Genomic DNA, 18,741 nt, shown 5'->3' on the forward strand with positions numbered 1-18,741 from the left:
ACCCACAGCAACATCACATCAGTTCTCTAAGCATCTCATACAGTATTTTCTTTTTCTTTTTGCCAGTCCTGGGCCTTGAACTCAGGTCCTGAGCACTGTCCCTGGCTTCTTTTTGCTCAAGGCTAGCACTCTGTCACCTGAGCCACAGTGCCACTTCTGGCCGTTTTCTATTTCTGCGGTGCTGAGGAATCGAACCCAGGGCTTCATGTATTCGAGGCAAGCACTCTTGCCATTAGGCCATATTCCCAGCCCCCATACAGTATTTTCTGCTCAAGTACACAAAGTTCCTAATGTTTCTAAACAAAAACCCAAACTAGCACATTTTTGTAAAACAAATAAAAAGTAAACTTATATCAATACCATAAAATTACTTTAATATCTTTTCCTCCATGACTGAATATACAAAGATAATGGAAGTAGTGTGTTCTTCTGCTGTAAAGATGGGTGGAATATGTCAAAATCAACTCGCTGAATTTTCTTCAGGTAATCCTCTACAGACACCTGGAAAAAGAGAATACCGGTCACTAGCTCTAAAATGATCAAGTCTTTCACAGAAAGTAAAAACAAACAAACAAAAAAATGCAAACAGGGGCTGGGAATATGGCCTAGTGGCAAAAGTGCTTGCCTCATATACATGAAGCCCTGGGTTCAGTTCCCCAGCACCACATATATAGAAAATGGCCAGAAGTGGTGCTGTGGCTCAAGTGGCAGAGTGCTAGCCTTGAGCAAAAAGAAGCCAAGGACAGTGCTGGGGCTCTGAGTCCAAGGCCCAGGACTGGCAAAAAAAAAAAAAAGCGCAAACAAAAAAAATGCAAGCAGGACATGGTAGTGCACGGATGTAATTCTAGCACTCAAGAAAATGGCAAGTTCCAGCCAGCCTTGAACAAACATCAAAGAAACATACCCACAAAATGTAGTGTAAGTATTTATGACTATTTTAGTTTCCTGAGATGATCTTCTACACAATAAAAAAGTAAATAAAATTGGATCCCAAGAAATTTCTATTAGAATAATAGGAGTACTGCAATGCTGGAACCAGAAATAATAGTGTTCTGAATAGAATAGTGTTTTTTTTGTTTGTTTCCTAGGGCTTAACTCGGGGCCTGGGCACTGTCCCTGAGCTTCTTTTGCTCAAGGCTTGCACTCTACCAACTGAGTCACAGTGCCACTTCTGGCCTTTTCTGCTTATGTGGTATACACATATTTTAGAATAGTTCCCTAAACTGGTTACATATCAGAATACTTTGAGGAACTTTTTTGCACTGTGGGTCTTGAACTTGGGGTCTGGGCACTGTCCCTGAGATCTTTTGCTAGTGCTCTACCACTTTGAGCCATAGCACTGAAGTGGTTAACTAAAAATAAAAGTATCACAGATTTTTCTGCCTAGGCTGGCTTTGACCCACCAGCCTCCTGAGTAGCTAGGATTATAGGTGTGAGCCATCAGTACCTAGCTTTAAGGAACCTTTTTTTTTTTTTAAAGCACTGAAATTTGGAGGTTTTATCAGAGCATTTGTAGTCTGCAGGCAGCCAGTTGTTACAAAGGCCTGCAGCCCACAAATACACTTAATACTATCAGGAAACAGGCCAGGGAGGGAAGAAAGAACAAAAACCATACCAACAAACTCTCCAATGGAGAGCTGACTTGGGATGCCATGGTGACCAGAGACTAGCCAGGAGACAGGACACAGGACGCTAACATGGGGACATGTGGCATGGCATTTTTTTGTTTTGCCAGTCCTGGGGCTTGAACTCGAGGCCTGAGCTTGTTTTCACTCAAAGCTAGCACTCTGCCACTTGAGCCACAGCGCGCTTTCTTGCTTTTTCTATATATGTGGTACTGAGGCTTCATGTATGCGAGCAAGCACTCTACCACTAGGCCATATACCCCAGCCCCTTAAGGTACTTTTTTTTTTTTTGCCAGTCCTGGGCCTTGGACTCAGGGCCTGAGCACTGTCCCTGGCTTCCTTTTGCTCAAGGCTAGGCTAGCACTCTGCCACTTGAGCCACAGCGCCACTTCTGGCCGTTTTCTGTATATGTGGTGCTGGGGAATCGAACCCAGGGCCTCATGTATACAAGGCAAGCTATCTTGCCACTAGGCCATATCCCCAGCCCCCTTAAGGAACTTTTTAAAATCACATATTCTTATAATAACTGAACTCTATCCTATCTCAGTCCAGGGAGCTCTATTTAAAAAAATGTTCCAGATTATTCTGGTGCAGCCAAATCAGCTCTGGTCTGTGAAACACTATTAACGAACCAGTGCTACAGGGCATTCTGAAGGAAAAGAATAGAGCAGAAGACTATCTGTATAGCTAAAATAAATCTAAATAAATAAATCTAAAATAAACCTACAGAGTAATTTCTCCTGTAATTCAAATTTTAGTAGGTCCTTTGTCCAAAGAGGCAAAAGAGATTCAACATGGTGTTAGTGATAACTCTGGCAAATGCAGGTGTGATAATCACTAAAAGCATCATATAACCAATAAAGCCACAAGAGGGTAGGGGAACAAAACCAAACACTCCAACAAAAGAACCACATTGGAACTTCATAAACTCCAAAAGATCACACCTATGTGCTTATGTAATTATTCTCCTTCTCTGTTAATGTACTTACTGTGTGAAGAAAAGCAGGAAACGCTCTCACAGGAACACTTTTGTGGAAGGACCTTGCCTAAAGGGAAAAGGAAAGTAGTTGGAAGTACTTCCTCTAAACACAAAGCAGCAGTGCAACAATACCATTAAGGACCTCTCCCCAAAATAGGAAAAAAGTTCATCTGAAGTTTCTAAAGCTTAGTGAACACAAGAAGAAGTAACTGTTTAAACCAAATTTAAAATTCCATCCGAGAGGGGGGGGGAGAAGAAACAGAGGAAAAAAGGAAGGAAAGGAGGAGAGAAGAAAAAAGGAAGGAGAAAAGGTGAAAAGGAGAAAAAAATAAAACCTTTAAATCTGGTCATATTTAGTACCTAGAATATCAAAACCAAATATACCATTACTTTTCTAAATGTATCTCTAAATAATATTAACATCATATACTTGTGAAAGAACAACTAAAGTGATATGCAGAACTCAGGAACCAGTTCAGACACCAAATCAGAGAATCAAAGGAAAAGAAAGTTTCAAAGAGGGGAAAAAAAAAAATCAATGGTGCCAAGGGGAGAAGAATGATGAAGAACAAGAATTTTTTTTTTTTTTTTGTGCTGGTCCTGGGGCTTGAGCTCAGGGCTGGACAATGTCCCTCAGCTTTTGTGCTCAAGGCTAGTGCTCCACCACTTTAAGCCACAGCACTATTTCTGGCTTTTTGGTAGTTAACTGGGGATAAGAGTCTTATGGACTTTCCTGTCGAATGTGGCTTTGAACTGTAACCTTCAGATAGCCTCCTGAGTACCTAGGATTACAGACAGGCATGACTCATAGATGCCTGCCTATAAAAAAAGAGTTTGAAATGACTACTCAATTTGCCAATAAGATTATTTACTAGTGACTACTTATCTGCATTGGCAAAATAGAGGCCAGATTAGAACAGAATGAGCATGCCAAGGTGGTAAGGGCCTTTACTAACAATAAGTACAGACCACTTCTTCAAGTTCCTGGGAAAGAAAAATAAGAAACGGAAGGGTGAATGGGCTACATATAAGTTCAGTTATCAGAAAGGCAAACAATACCAATAGAGGACCACTAAGAATGGGAGGTCCTAGAAGAGAAAAGAGAGACCCCTCTGGAGATTGTACACAACAGACCAGCTGAGCAAGCTCAAACTTCTCTCAGTAAACTATTTATTCATCTGCAGAAGGAAGAACTGGATCCCCTTCCCCACCTCCCACAATCAGTTGTGGGACTTGAACACAGGGCCTGGGCACTGTCTTAAGCTCTTTTGCTCAAGGTTAGCCCTCTACCACTTTGAGCCACAGTACTACTTCCAGTTTTTAAGTGGTTTACTGGTGGTAACAGTCTCATGAGGACTTTTCTGCCAGGGAAGCACATCAGATCTCAGCCTCCTGAGTACCTAGGATTACAGGAGTAAGCCACTGGTGCCTGGCTAGAATTTTTCTTTTTAAGATAAGAAGATTTACAGAATCCTTGAAATAAATCTACTAGAAAATAGATAAAAACTGTCAAGGTAAGAATACTATAACCATACTATAAGAATAGCCTTGTCTACGAATAACAGTTTCCTAAATAATTAGGCAAAAGAGACAACTTACATGCTTTAGGTGTAAGTGTGCTTGGCTGGCAATGTCATATATTACATCTCTCATGTTTTTATTTTGGTTCCTCCGTAGAAAGTCCTCTTGTGAAACACCATGCTGTGTAGAAAAATATATTTTGTTAGACATAACAAGCACTTAAAATTAACACAGTTCAAGCTGGGTGCCAGTGGTTTGTGCCTATAATCCTCGCTACTCAGAAGGCTGAAATCTGAGGATTCCAGTTTGAAGCCAGCTCAGGCAGAAAAATCCTGGACTCTTATCTCCCATTAACCAGCGAGAAACTGGAAGTGGAGGTATGGCTTAAGTGGAAGACCAACAGCCTTGAGTAAAAAAACTAATGATGAATGCAATGCTAGGAGTTTGAGCACCAGTACTTTCACACATAAAAATTTTTTTAAAAACCAACAGTTCAGCCTTTGGAGGCTGAAAGTGATAGGGTCATGATCAGAAGCAGGAAAACCTTCAGTGATTCCTTCTCAATAATGAGCTGGATCAGTTAGCTCAAACAAATTATATCACAATTCAAAAATTAACATAGCTCAAGAAAACAGGTAGATCAGAATATGTCTATTTTTTAAAAAATTTCTTTCTGACAGTACTGAGGTTTGCACTCAGGGCCTTGAGTTTGCTAAGCTGTCAGCACCACTTGAGCCACACCTCTAGCCCTGTTTTTTGCTGGTTATTTTCAAGATAGAATCTCAGAAACTTTTCTGCCTGGGCTGGCCTCAAGCCTCCATACTTTTAGTGTCCCATGTAATCTGTATTACACGTGAAAGGCCCCAGCATCCATCTATAATGTCTATTTTTTAACTAATGGGTGTGTATGTGTGTGTAAAAATAACAGAAAAGCTAGCTTAGTGGTAGAGTGCTTGCCTAGCATGCATGAAGCCCTGGGTTCAATTCCTCAGCACCACATAAACAGAAAAAGCCAGAAGTGGCACTGTGTGTCAAGTGGTAGAGTGCTAACTTTGAGCAAAAGGAAGCCAGGGACAGTGCTCAGGCTCTGAGTTCAAGCCCCAGGACTGGCAAAAAAAAAAAGCAAAGCAAAGAAAAAATAAACAACAAAGTTTCAAAGAGCAGACAATAAGAAAATCTGAACATAAAGCAACAAAGCTAAAATTCTGACAAACTTTGGTGTGTTGGTGAAGGGCTTGAACTCAAGTTCTTGTTATTTAGCTTGGATTTTTCACTCAAGGCTAGCACTCTGCCACTTAAGCTATACCTCCTCTTCCAGCTTTTTGCTGGCTAGTTAAGATGAATGTCTCAGATTTGTTTGCCTGGGCTAGCTTTGAACTGAGATTCTCAGATCTCAGCCTAAGTACTGAGGATGTACAGATGTGAATCACTGGTGAAAAAAGGATTATTTCCCATAATAACAATAAAAAAATAGGCTCCAATGAAAATTAAGAATAGTTGTTATTGCTTGGAAGGAGTAAAACATTATTATGAAGCGTCACTAAATGATGTTCTCTGGCCCTTGTTCCCTCACTGCCCTTCCAGAGATCCTGATCAATAAAATTCTAACTCACTAAAAAGGACAAAGAAGGAAGCAATGAACTCTCCTTTCAAAGTAGTTACTGGAATAGATAAGCAACGCAACAAGACAGAACTTCCCTCCCATTATTACCGAGGTGATTTATTAGAAGGTCTAAATTATACCCTTACCAGCATACAAATATCCATGGGAAGAAACACTTTTCTTCTGCTTCCATGAAAAGGAGTTGCTCTTAGGACAGTGACAATGCCTTGTGCTTTTCCAATGTGACTTGCAGCATGATCTGCATGAAGATCCTTTATTCCTAAGGTTTTAAAAATTAAAAAGCCTGCTCTATACTAAGTACATAACAAATCAATAGAAACAGTAAAGAGAAATCACTTGAACACATAAAAGGAGATGTTTATCCTATGCTTCACATCTCAACAACATGGTTTATGAGGGGGGAAAACTGAGTTTAAGGACAAGTGGCCAGTTTCCTACTAGGTATGGAATCTCAATTGTAGAAACAATTTCCCTCAAACTTGGGCACACCAAGAACACATTTAGAATTATAATCAGCTATCATGGAAATCAGCTATCATTATAAATCTTCCATTTCTTCTCTATGCAGTTCCCATATGACCTCATTTCATGTTCAAACTTAACATTCAGCTTTTCACCTCCTCCTTTCACTGTGATTGCAAACATGTCACCAGAGGTGCAGGCACAAGACACCTGGCTGAAATATTCAATAGAGACTTGTATTACTCTTTTGGGGTGACATAAAATATATTACCTTCTTCGAATGAGATGGTATTGTCCTTGCCCAAATAATTTCCTCATTGTATTAAGACATCACTAACTTGGAACGAAGTCAGAGGAGGAAAAGTATCATCTAAAAAGTTTTTTAAAGGAGGAGAAAGAAAAATCCCATAAAAACTTTCATAAGTGTATTTTTGTATCTTTTGTTTGGTTTAATATGGGAAAGTATTATTGACAGAGAAGAGTCAGAATACAGGACTTTCAAATTCTAATACTATAATTTAAGAGTAAAGCCATCTGCAATTACTAGACATTAACTGTAACATAATTCCTATTAAGTATATAAGCTATTTTTATGAGAGCCTGAGGATTTAGAATAGTTTGGACTGCAAAGAAAGACATATATTTCCAATCTTGCTTTTTTTTTGGGCCAGTCCTGGGGCTGAACTCAGGGTCTGAACACTATCCCTGGCTTCTCTGCCAACTTGAGCCACCACGCCACTTCTGGCCTTTTCTATATACGTGGTGCTGAGGAATCGAACCTAGGGCTTCATGTATACCAGGCAAGCACTCTGGCCACTAGGCCATATTCCCAGCTCCCCCATCTTGCTTTTTAAACAAAAAAAGTAGTTATTTTATGGAGAGTGCAAAAAAAAAAAAAAAGTCAGTACTAAATTGGACAGACTGTCAAGTTAGTAAAAGAACAGAATCGGGAAGGTGTTTAATTTGGAAACAAAAGAAATAGAAAAATAACTTACCCAATATTTCTAGTGTCAAGTAAAGAAGAGAGCTCTGTGTGTTTTCAGCATAATTTTCAAGTTCCTGGATATTACGATATGCTTTGTCGTCCAAATTTTTTTCCTATTGTCAAAGAAAATGCAAAAAAAGTTTGCTGAATTATCAATATCAAGATGTTACAGCCAGATGCCAGTGGCTTCCACCTGTAATCTTAGCTACCTAGGAAGCTGAGATCCGAGGATCAGGTCTGAGCAGGATAGTCTTCAATTAAGTACCCAAAAGCTGGAAATGGAGATGTGGCTCAAGGTGGTAGAATGTTATCCTTGAGCTTTTGTACTCTGAGTTCAAGCCCCAGGACTAACACACACCCACCACCTCCACTCACTACCCCCGAAAAAAAACAAAAAGAAAAGATGTTATCTCTGAAAAACTAAGAATAGTATTTAGCACATTTAAGATTAAAAATAACTTTAAAATCTTATACATCCTATACTTCTAAATCACCTATCATCAAAGTAACACTGAGGAATAACCAAAATATACAATGGACACAGGGTTGGCTTGGTTTTAATTCTTTCTAAAACCCAAGGCATCAAAAGACACTGACTTAATTGAGCTTGGTGTACGGTAACTCTGTGTTTAACTCTTGGAAGAACTGCAAACTTTTTCCAAGGGAGATATACGATTTTATGTTTCCAGCAGCTATGTATGGAGGGATCCAATTTCTCTACATTCTCCCTAACACTTGCCATAGTTCATCTTTTTTTTATGATGAGCAGGACTAGAATTTTCATCTTTTTAAATAACTGCCATCCCAATCATGCGACTATCCTTTTTCAATATTACAGCCTTGCAGTTAAGTTTCAAAATTAGAAAATATGTTTTACAACTTTGTTCTTTATCAAAACTGTTTTGGCAGCTGGATACTAGTGGTTCATACCTGTAATCCTAGCTACTCAGGAGGCTGAGACCTGGAGGATAAGAGATTATTTTTTGGCCAGTCCTGGGTCTTGGAGTGAGGGCCTGAGCACTGTCCCTGGTTTCTTTTTGCTCAAGGCTAGTACTCTGCCACTTGAGCCACAGCACCACTTCTAGGCCTTTTCTACATATATGGTACTGAGGAATCGAACCCAGTGCTTCATGTATACAAGGCAAGCACTCTTGCCACTAGGCCATATTCTCAGCCCACAGAGGATAGATTTGAAGCCAGCCAGGGTAGATTCCATCTTCAACTAACCAGCAAAATGCTAGACTAAAAGCATGGCTCAAGTAGTAGAGTACAAGCTGAGTAAGCATAATGCCTTGAATTCAAACTCTGATACTGGACAAAAAGCAACAATAAAAACAATCTCTTGGCTCTTCTGGGTCCTTAGCATTTCTCCATAAATTTTAAGATAACTTGCCAATTTGTGCAAGAAAGAAAATCTGGGATTTGGGTAAGGATTACTTTAAATCTATAGACCAATGTATTAACTTTTAAATATTCACTTCTTCAAATACTAAATGTTATTTTTCTTTACGGAAAAAGGTATAGGTCTTGAGTTCTCTAATTTTCTTTTGCAAAAACAGGAAACTAGCATAAGAATAGTTTTTCTTCTCTTTGTTTTCTTTTTTTAAGACGCTGATCCTGGGACTTGAATTCAAGACACTGTCCCTGAACTTCTGCTCCCTTTTCCCCACCAAGGCTAGCACTCCACCACTATAGCCATAGTTCCACTTCTGGCTTTTTTGGTGGTTAATTAGAGATAAGTCTCATGAATTTTCCTGCCCAGGCTGGCTTTGAACCACAATCCTCAGATCTCAGCCTCTTGAGTAGCTAGGATTACAGGCATGTGACACTGGCGCCTGGCATATCAGATTTTCTTAGTGCTAATTCACTCTGTAGACTGAGCGAGAAATTCCATTTTTAATGTTTAAATCATTATTTCTCTTTTTGGATTATCATTAATACAGCTTAAAATTATTAACAGGTGTTTGTCTAAGTAAACTAAGTAAAGTCCTATTTCTATGACAACAGTATATGATAAATACCAATGCATCAGAAAGATTATATAAGTGAGGTCAGGCCAGAGCCAGTCAATGGGCTTGGAACTAGAACTCTGTTCTTCTAAGTATTGAGTACAGGATTCTACTCACTGGCTATGTCATCTTTCTTTATTCCCTCTACTATCTGAACACAGATTCAAGCAATGGGTTGAATAGGGGCATTTGGTAACAAGAAATTATTAGTACCATTGTAAAGTATAGTAATTATATTCTGGCTATAGTCTTGGAAAGTCCTTATCTTTTTAAGCTATACATGCATTTGCAGGTCAAATGATATGTGGAATTTACTTTAAATAATTCAATAGGGCCATGTGAGTGGCTCATGCCTATAATCCTAGCTGCTCAAGGAGCCGAGATCTGAGGATTGAGGTTCCAAGCTACCTGGGGCAGGAAAGCCTGTGAGACTCTTGCATCCAATTATCTGCCAAAAAAAACCTGGCTCAAGTAGTAGAGTTCTAGTCTTGAGTGAAAAAGCTAAGGGACAGCACTGAAGCCCCAAGCTCAAGCTCCAATACCAGCACAAACACACATATACACACAAAATAAAAGACGGGGACAGATACATTAAAGTACATCAAAATAGGGCTGGGAATATGGCCTAGTGGCAAGAGTGCTTGCCTTGTATACATGAAGCCCTAGGTTCGATTCCCCAGCACCACATATACAGAAAACGGCCAGAAGTGGCGCTGTGGCTCAAGTGGCAGAGTGCTAGCCATGAGCAAAAAGAAGCCAGGGACAGTGCTCAGGCCCTGAGTTCAAGGCCCAGGACTGGCAAAAAAATAAAGTACATCAAAATAATCTGACTACTTTTGTGTAAACATGAAAATTTCCACTAAAAAAAACACATAAAACCCACATAAAACCACATAGCTATTTTCTGGGTGTTGGTAGCTCATATCTGTAACCCTTGCTACTCGGGAGTCTGAGATCTGAATAGTACAGTTCAAAGATAGGCCAGGTAGGAAATGGTGTGAGACTCATAGCTCTAGTTAACCGCCAAAAAAGTAGGAAGTGGAGCTGTGGCCCAAGTGATGGAATACTACACTTAAGCAAGAGCTCAGGGACAGTGTCCATGCCTTGAGTTTAAGCTCTACGACCAGCACAAAATAAAACCAAACAACAACAAAAACAAAAAACAGCAGAGTTGGTTGTGCATACGTACCCATGCTCTGCCTGGTGTGCCAGTCTCTACCTATCTGTGTCCAGGTGGGGCAACAGAGGGCTAAGGAGATGTAGGATACACATACACATGCACATATTAAACTATATCCTCCCTGAAGAATTAACTTAAGGATTAAAGGAGAAAAATATAAGACTTGTCAGATGACTTCAACTTACTCTTTCATCAATGATTTTCATAAGCCATCTTTTAGTCAGGTTATGTCTTTTTATAGCCTAAAAAACAAGAGGGTTGTAAGTTTTTATAAAGTACTAGAAATGACTTCTGTATCTCTGAATAAAACAAAGCAGATGCACAGCAGGGTTAAGGGGACATTCAATATAGCTATGTTAAATATCAAGAAAAAAGAAAATACCTCTAGAAAAGTATTTCAAAACATTTCCAAGATAGTATTTGTAATATTTTTCTGATAATAGTTTCTTTTTATCCTGAATTTAACTATTGCATTTTCAAATATAAATAAGAACACCAAGCTTCTCTATCATATGATGTACCACTTAGGTGGTTGTATACTATATACAAACTTTAGAACATATAATTTACAGAATCTATTAGTAAAAACTGCTGCTAAAAAAAAAAAGAAAGAAATCTAATGCTTAACATCATAAAACAACAACAAATGATCTGCGTGCCAGTGTCTCATGTCTATAATCCTAGCTGCTCAGGAGGTGGAGATCTGAGGATTGCAGCTCAAAGCTGGCCTGGACAAGAAAGTTTGTGAGACTCTGATCTCCAATTAATCACAGAAAAAGCCAGAAGTGGTGCTGTGGCTCAAGTGGTAGAGTGATAACTTTGAGCAAAAGGAGCTCAGGGATAGCACACAGGCCCAGAGTTCAAAGCCCGAATACTGGCAAAAACAAAATAAATAAATAAATGCATGAACAAATGAACAAAACAGGACAAAATGTTGACAACAGGTGAATCCGGGATAGAGAGTTGTACTTCATACTGATTTTCCTGGAATTCTGAAACCTGAACACTTTTTGGGTGTGTGTGTGTCAAAATCAACAAATATGCAACAAATATAGTAATGAAGGTTTTAGATGCTTGTGTACCTGAACTAATACTATCAGATGTCACTGAATGTAAGGGTAAGCATGCTTATCCACCCACATTTGTGGGACAAAGAGGAATGGAGAATAGAGCACTCTTTGTCTGGCAGGAGTCTGATGGAGGATAAGCTGGCTATGTGAAGTTAGATCCAAACAATTCTCAGCGCTACTACTGTTACATAGGACTCCCCCATGGGCTTCTTTTGCAAATCTCAGGAATCACCCTGGTCATTACACACTCTCGTTCTTCTTTTATTGTATATGTGTCTGAGAGAGATGGGCACAATTGATCTTTGTAACTACTGTGAAGCACTCTTTGTGGCACATAAGCATACTTAGTAAATATTTTATCGATGAAAAGTCAAACTCATATTTACTCAAAGCTAAAGCTATTACAAAATAACCATAAAATGTAAAATGTCTGATTTTGAAGGGACTTAAAGATCAAGGTAAAAGAATAAATATTGAAAAGAAGTTGAATAAAATATCAACTTTGGCAAATGAGGCCAAAAAGAATAAAAATCTCTGCTGTAAACATAAACTCAAGTCATAACTAATATTCACACATAGAGAAATGGAGAATACCATATGGGATGTGTAAGAAATAAAAAAAACAGGCAACTATTTTCTACTCTGAAAAATACTAATGAAACTGTACAACAAAATGCTCTTTCCACAACAGTTTCCCTTCCTGAAACGGCACTCTTCAAAGACCCAATGGAAAGTTTTACTGGAATCATAATGAGCATACATGTCAGCTGTTCAGGGACAGAGTAAGCCATAAAAATAACTGCTCTGGATACTACCTGCTTCTTTTTTTTTTTTTTTTTTTTTGTCAGTTCTAGGTCTTGAACTTAGGGCCTGGGCACTGTCCCTAAGCTTCTTTTGCTCAAGGCTAGTGCTCTACCACTTGAGCCAAGCCACAGCACAACTTTTGGTTTTCCTGCTCATACTGACTTCAAACTGCAATCCTTAGATCTCCTGAGTAGCTAGGATTATGGGTGTGAGCCATTAACACCCAGCATTACCTGCTTCTTTTAAATATTCATAAACCCTAAATATGTGGCATGACTAATTCATATCACAAAACTAGCTAACATTTAAATTTAAGTACATTAGGCTGGAAAGATAGCTCATTTGTAGAGTACTCACCTATCATGCTTAAAATCCTGGGTCCTATCCCTAGCACTGAAAACAAACAAAAAAAGAAATGGACAATCCTAAAGTGACACATATGTAAACATGCTGTAATTCAGATTTATCTTCAGTTTTTGTTTTAGAGAAGTCAAGGTAAGAAAAAAATTGAAAAAAATTGAACTCAGATAATTTCTGACCTATCACTGTATTTCTAAGCAAAGATCAGACCCTAAACATAAATGTCAACTACTGTCAAATTTATGTAAAAAACAATAAGTAGCAAAGGTTGAATCTGAACTTTATAGAGAAATCTTCCTCAAGGGCTAAGGGCATAGCCCAGTGAAAAGAATGATTGTCTAGTAGATAAGGCAATGGTTTCTAAACTAGCACTACCAAAAAAAAAAAAAAGAGGGGGGGGGGTTCTCCATGATATTTCATTTTAATTTAGTTTCTTGAAGTGGGACAATTAGAGGTAAACAACTAATCTAACACTAATAGCTTCGCAACCCCATCCACCTTTTTTTCCTTAGTCCCTGATATAGGGGTTGTAGCTTTCAATCTTTACTGGGATTCTATCAAGTCAATCTTTCTTAGCCCCTGGTATAGGGGTTCTGGCTTTCAATCTTTACTGGGACTCTATAAAATCAACCTGCCAAAAAAACCTGGCTTTGTCTCTTGTTGGTACACACCTGATAAAAGATGTACAACTGCCGGATTTGTCTGTGGCTTCTGTTACAGAAAACTCTCTTGGTAGTTATTATAGTATAATGGGGACATAGGTCAGTGACAAGATACCAAATCCTCTCATACTTCTAAATCCTGCATATGTTTATGAACGAGAGATGTATCTGCTTCAATATAAAACTGCTTACTATAAAAATCAAGTTATGCCTCTGTAGATCGCCTTTACAATAAAAAAAAATCTAAAAGTCAGCTATGTGAATAATACTCTAGCCCAAAGGTTTCTTTTTATTCACTAGTGTCTAAAATTCCAACTAATTAACTAGACAAGGTAGTTTTACATATGTATGTGAAACATTATAAACAGAAAGTTTCCCTTCACAAAAAAATGTTCTTTTACAGTCCAGTCTGGATTCAAACACTGATATAAGGAGCTTCTAGGAAGGTAGAAAGAAAATGTACCTTCTATTGCATCACAATTGGTAGGACTGACACCCTGCAACGAATTAAGTAATTTGTAACATAAAGAGATTAGATGAGCATTGGGGCCTAATATATTTAATTCTAGCTACTCAGGAGGCTGAGACCTGAGGATTGCTGTTCCTACTAAGTTTGGGGCAGTAAAGTCTGTGAGACTATCTCCAATTATCCAGTAAAAAATACCAGACTGGAGGTGTGGTTCAATTGGCAAAGTACTAGCTATGAGTGAAAAAGCTGACAGCAGAAGGCCCTTAATTCAAGCCCCAGTACAAAAACAAAACAGGAAGTCTAATTCCAATTTTGTCCTTTAATAAGCACATCAAGGAACCATGCAAATTATCAGAGGATGATTTTAAATTGCTCAGCCAAAAGTAACATACATTTATCTGAGTGTTACATGGGCCTAACAATACTTCGAGAATAAATTATCCCATTATCACAATTATCTAAATTATACTGACCAAAAGTAGGCTCAAGTAATATTCTTACAAATAAAAGTATAATTTTACCTTCCATAGTTCAATGGCTACTGGTTGATGTGGTGGTTTGTCACAGTATATGTCTTCAACAGCTTTTTTCCAGAACTGCATTCGCATCAGTCCAATTGTTTTCTCAGAAACAGAGTCCTTGACCTGTAAAGAAAGTTTAAAAACCTTTCCCTTAACATGCCAGTATTTTTTAGGACATTTTTCGAGCTGATTGAACTAGTTTTTATTTGTTTGTTTGGAGTTTTTTTGGATCATGGGTTTTGAACTCTGGGCCTGGAAACTGTCCCTGAGCTCTTCAGCTCAAGGCTAGCACTCTACCACTTGAGCCAGTCCACTTCCTGACTGAACTAGTTTTATATCATGACTATGGTGGTAAATACAGAACTCTACATTTTTCAACAACTAATAGGGTACAAAAAACAGTTATTTAATAACAGGTTTTCTTTTTCTTTTCCTTTTTTTTTGGGGGGGGGATTCTAAGCCAGGGTCTTGTCTGTGCAAGGCAATACTCTTCCACTAAGTTATATTCCTAGCCTTTTTTTTCTTTCAATTTCCTATTAGAGAATATTAGCTGTATAAAAAAGTTTTGTTGTGAGGCTGGGAATATGGCCCAGTGGCAAGAGTGCTCGCCTCACATACATGAAGCCCTGGGTTCAATTCCCCAGCACCACATATATAGAAAATGGCCAGAAGTGGCACTGTGGCTCAAGTGGCAGAGTGCTAGCCTTGAGCAAAAAGAAGCCAGGGACAGTGCTCAGGCCCTGAGTCCAAGGCCCAGGACTGGCAAAAAAAAAAAAGTTTTGTTGTGATATTTCTATTCATGCATACAATGTACTTTGATCAAATTTACTCCCTGTTATTCTTTAGCCTTTGATTTTTTTTTTTTTGAGACAAAGTCTCACCATGTAACCTAAGCTGGCTTCAAACTAAGCCTTTCCTAAGAGAGCCTTATAAGCATGTATCCCCATACCTGGCCCTGAATGAGGGAAGCAGTTCAATCATCTTTTTTTTAACTTACCTAATGAGAGTCAGAGGCTGACTGCTCATGCCTATAATCCTATGTACTTAAAAGGCTGATATCTGAGGATCACAGTTCGTAGCCAGCCAGGGCAGGAAAGTCCATGAGATTTTTATTACCAATTAAACACCAAAAAGTGGAGCTGTGGTAGGTGGTAGAGTGTCAGCCTTGCACAAAAAATGCTTAGGGACAGTGCCCACGTACTATCACAATGAAACCTTATAAAACTAAGGTGTACATTTAAAATATTACTGATCAAAACAAACTCCAGGAAATGGAAACATGGGGTTTCTGTTCTTATTGTTGTTGTTGGTGGTGGTGGTGTTCATTTTTGCTTTGGGTCTTTTAGGAGGAGCAGAGTGTGGAGATGGCACAAAAAGGGAGAGAGGAAGGGTAAACAAATGTAATCATGCTATTCAGTATACGCTATGTGGACCTATGTAACTTGTGGGCAAGGATGGAAGGAAGAAACTGGAGGAAAGCAAAGAAAGGAGTGACAGTGTCCAAAAAAGGAAATATATTCATTACTTTACTTATGAAATGGCAACCCCTCTATATGACATCTTAGTAATATCAATAAAACTATATTTTAAAAATCAGAAAAGCAAAGAAAGCAAAAAGGGTTAGGGGCATGGCTCAAGTGGTAGAGCACCAGTGTACCAGCCAAATAAGCGGGAGTCCCAGAGTTTAAACCCCAGCACTACCAGAAAAAACAAAATAAACTCTAGAATAGCATTTCCAAAAACATTAAGTTCATTAGCTGATTTTATTATTGATACTGAATTAAACCTAAATAGCAGGAGAAAGAAATTACTAGCAAACTTTAAACACAACACATAAATTACAACTATATTTCCTTATTATTCAGCATTAAATACATTATAACATCATCTTTTCTTTCTTTGGTCGTGGGGCTTGAGCTCAGGGCCTGGGCACTATTTCTGAGCTTCTATGTACAAGGCTAGTGCTCTACCATTTAGAGCTGCAGCTCTACTTCCAACACCATCTTATAAATAACACTTGAAGATATTTTAATACCAGCCTGAGCCAGTTCCACATTGAAAGCCCTCAGTGCCAAAGCAGAGCTTCGAGATTCTTCAGGGAGTAGCAGGGAGCATAAATAACTTTCATAATCTCTCTTTCTATAACAGAAGAAGAAAAAAAGTAGTTACTCTTCATTTGCCAAATTATAGACAAAATATGGATCAAAACTAAAGATACAATGAGGCTTCAGTTCAGAATAGGCTATTTCTAATAATTACTTCTCTAAACTATGAAAAATGGATTTTCCCTTAATATCAGGCTAGTTTCAAAAGAACTATTGTTACTTGTAAGCATTTATACGTTGCTTTTAGTAATTCAAATGAGAAGGCAAGTTAAGAAAATAGTCTAGTATTGGTATAAACTCAGTTTTTAAAATAACATACAAATAAGACACAGAAATCAATTTAAGGATATTTATGCATACTTCCCAGTAGCATTTGCTTCTAGTAGCATTAATAACCTTTGGATTTGTGGCACCAATGAACAATCCTAGCACCTAGCTCCATGACCTTGGTTCCTAAATTCTGCTAAGGCTTCATTGAGGAATGACTGACCCCAGGTCTGGGGCAGAGAACACGAAAAGAAGCCTAAAACATTTTGAGTAGAAAGTACAGAAACATTCAAAGAATGGAGAGATTTGTTAAAAGAACACAGAAACTTCTGCATTTTAGAATAATGAGCTGGGTGCTGGTGCTGCATGTTTGTAATCCTAGCTATTGAGAAGGATGAGATCTGAGAATCAAGGTTTGAAGCCAGCGAAGGCAGACAAATCCAAGAGACTCCTATCTCCAAAATAACCAACATAAAGCAAGAAATGAGGTTGGCTCAATTGGTAGAGGGCCAGTGGTGACTGAAAAGGAGAGATTGAGCAAAGGTATGGTTTGAGGTCAAGAGTTTGAGACCAACAACATGGACAATATAGCAAGACTTTGTCCAAAAAAATAACATCTAAAGCTGTTAAGTCAGTGGTAGGGTGCTTCCTGGCACCACCAGCCCTACATTCCACCTTAGCACAGCAAGAAAACATGAAGAACATTTTGAGTTCCAGGTCAGCCTGGACCACACACAGACATACGTACAAGCATACACACAGGCATACATACATGGACAACAGGTCTTTAAGAAAAAGGGAAAAAAACAAAACCAAAAGGCAAATTCTGAAAATCATGCAGTTTTTGGATTTGCATGACCAAAGCAATTTAGTTATAGTATTTCTCTAAAGACCTTGAAACCAACTACCGTGAGCTGACAGCAATGAACTAAATCACAGGTGACAACCAGGCCTCTCTACTCCAGTTCAACCCAATCTCCACAAATGATCAAATGTTCAGTCCAGTGCAGCTTGGGTGAACAAAACACCTGATTTCATGAGGACATCAATAAAATGATACACACAGTACTCACTGTGACCATAACTATGTGCCAAGCGTTGTTCTGCTTCAATCCCCACAACCCTAGGTAGGAGGTCTATACTTGTCCCACACGATTTACAACGCGGATTAAATAAACTACTTGGAAAGGCCTATTAATAGTGCCTAACGCACTACTGTAATTACTATGGTCTGAGAAAAAAAAAAAGTATGCTTGCAAAACGTCAAAGTGGGGTAGAAACAGCTTCAGGCCAGGCGACCCGCGAGGGCAGTGAGAAATATTATGATTTTGTGGCGAGGGGAATGGTCCCGTTGCTTTACTCGCCCCATAGAGCCGAACCTGGAGCCCACCCGAAAGCTCAGGGAACCGAGGAGTGCTGCTCCCCAATCCTGGGAGGTCTCAGTCCCCAGCCCCGCCTCCGTCCGGGCAGGCCGGGCAGGCTCACCGCAGCAACTCCAGGCAATAGTGGTCAGAGCCCAAGGCAGCAGGTCCTCTGGCCGCCGCCACGCTCCGCCCGGTCACCGCGGGCCCTGGGAGCCGCCGCGAGCGCACCCACAAACCGCAGGGTGGCCGGCGGCGGTAGAGGCTCGGGATGCCGAGCCGTAGCGGGCCCCAGCACGAGCCCAGCACGGAGGCCGCCATGATGCCGGCGTCTTGTGCCCTTTGACCCCACGGCGTCAGGGCGCGGCCACGCCCCCGGCATCCCACCCCCGCCCTGCCCGCAACGACGCGCGCAGCGCCCTCGCGGAGAAGAGCTAGGTGTCGCTGTGGTTCTCCGCATCTTGGCCTCCACCGCTCTCCAGAAGCCCGCCCCAGTCCCGTCGTCCGTCCATCCTTCCCCGGGATAACCGCTCCCGTGTCTACCCTCCAGCGACCCCAGGGCACCTAGGACAGGCCTTGAGAGCTCGCTTCTCCAAAAAGGAGCTGCCCACTTTAGTCCAGCCATTCCTGCGCCTCAGGTCGCCCCTGAGGGCGGAGCACCCGGCATCGGTTCTCCCTCGGCCCTCTGCGCGCCCATCACACACCCAGGAGTGGAAGGTCCTGCCTGAATATCAGCC

At 39.9% G+C, this 18,741-nt stretch overlaps 1 protein-coding gene across 4 annotated transcripts; it reads right to left on the minus strand.

Annotated features, from left to right (window-relative positions):
* Positions 1–353: 353 nt before the first annotated feature.
* Ndufaf6 (NADH:ubiquinone oxidoreductase complex assembly factor 6) lies at positions 354–18,338 on the minus strand. Of its 4 annotated transcripts, none has more exons than XM_048358941.1 (9): positions 18,129–18,338; positions 16,311–16,410; positions 14,272–14,394; positions 10,571–10,627; positions 7,207–7,309; positions 5,875–6,008; positions 4,204–4,305; positions 2,615–2,671; positions 354–501 (listed from the first exon to the last, which is right to left on the minus strand). In XM_048358941.1, exons 1-9 carry the CDS (start codon positions 18,323–18,325, stop codon positions 373–375), a joined length of 1,002 nt encoding a protein of 333 aa, XP_048214898.1. In that variant the 5' UTR covers positions 18,326–18,338; the 3' UTR covers positions 354–372. The 4 variants fall into 4 exon arrangements, with proteins under 4 accessions (XP_048214898.1, XP_048214899.1, XP_048214900.1 ...); XM_048358942.1 differs by having other exon boundaries at positions 16,307–16,410; positions 18,129–18,266; XM_048358943.1 differs by lacking the exon at positions 18,129–18,338 and adding an exon at positions 17,717–18,021 and having other exon boundaries at positions 16,307–16,410.
* Positions 18,339–18,741: the final 403 nt, after the last annotated feature.

The sequence above is a fragment of the Perognathus longimembris genome, chromosome 12, assembly GCF_023159225.1.
Source record: "Perognathus longimembris pacificus isolate PPM17 chromosome 12, ASM2315922v1, whole genome shotgun sequence".
In the NCBI taxonomy this organism is placed as follows: Eukaryota; Metazoa; Chordata; class Mammalia; order Rodentia; family Heteromyidae; genus Perognathus; species Perognathus longimembris.

Coding starts and splice junctions, on each gene's coding strand:
- Ndufaf6 (XM_048358941.1), bottom strand. CDS start 18,325: ATGGCGGCCTCCGTGCTGGGCTCGTGCTGGGGCCCGCTACGGCTCGGC. Junction 10,628..14,271: donor TAGCCATTGAACTATGGAAG/GTAAAATTATAC, acceptor CTTGTTTTTTAG/GCTATAAAAAGACATAACCT. Junction 4,306..5,874: donor CCATGGATATTTGTATGCTG/GTAAGGGTATAA, acceptor TTTTCTACACAG/CATGGTGTTTCACAAGAGGA.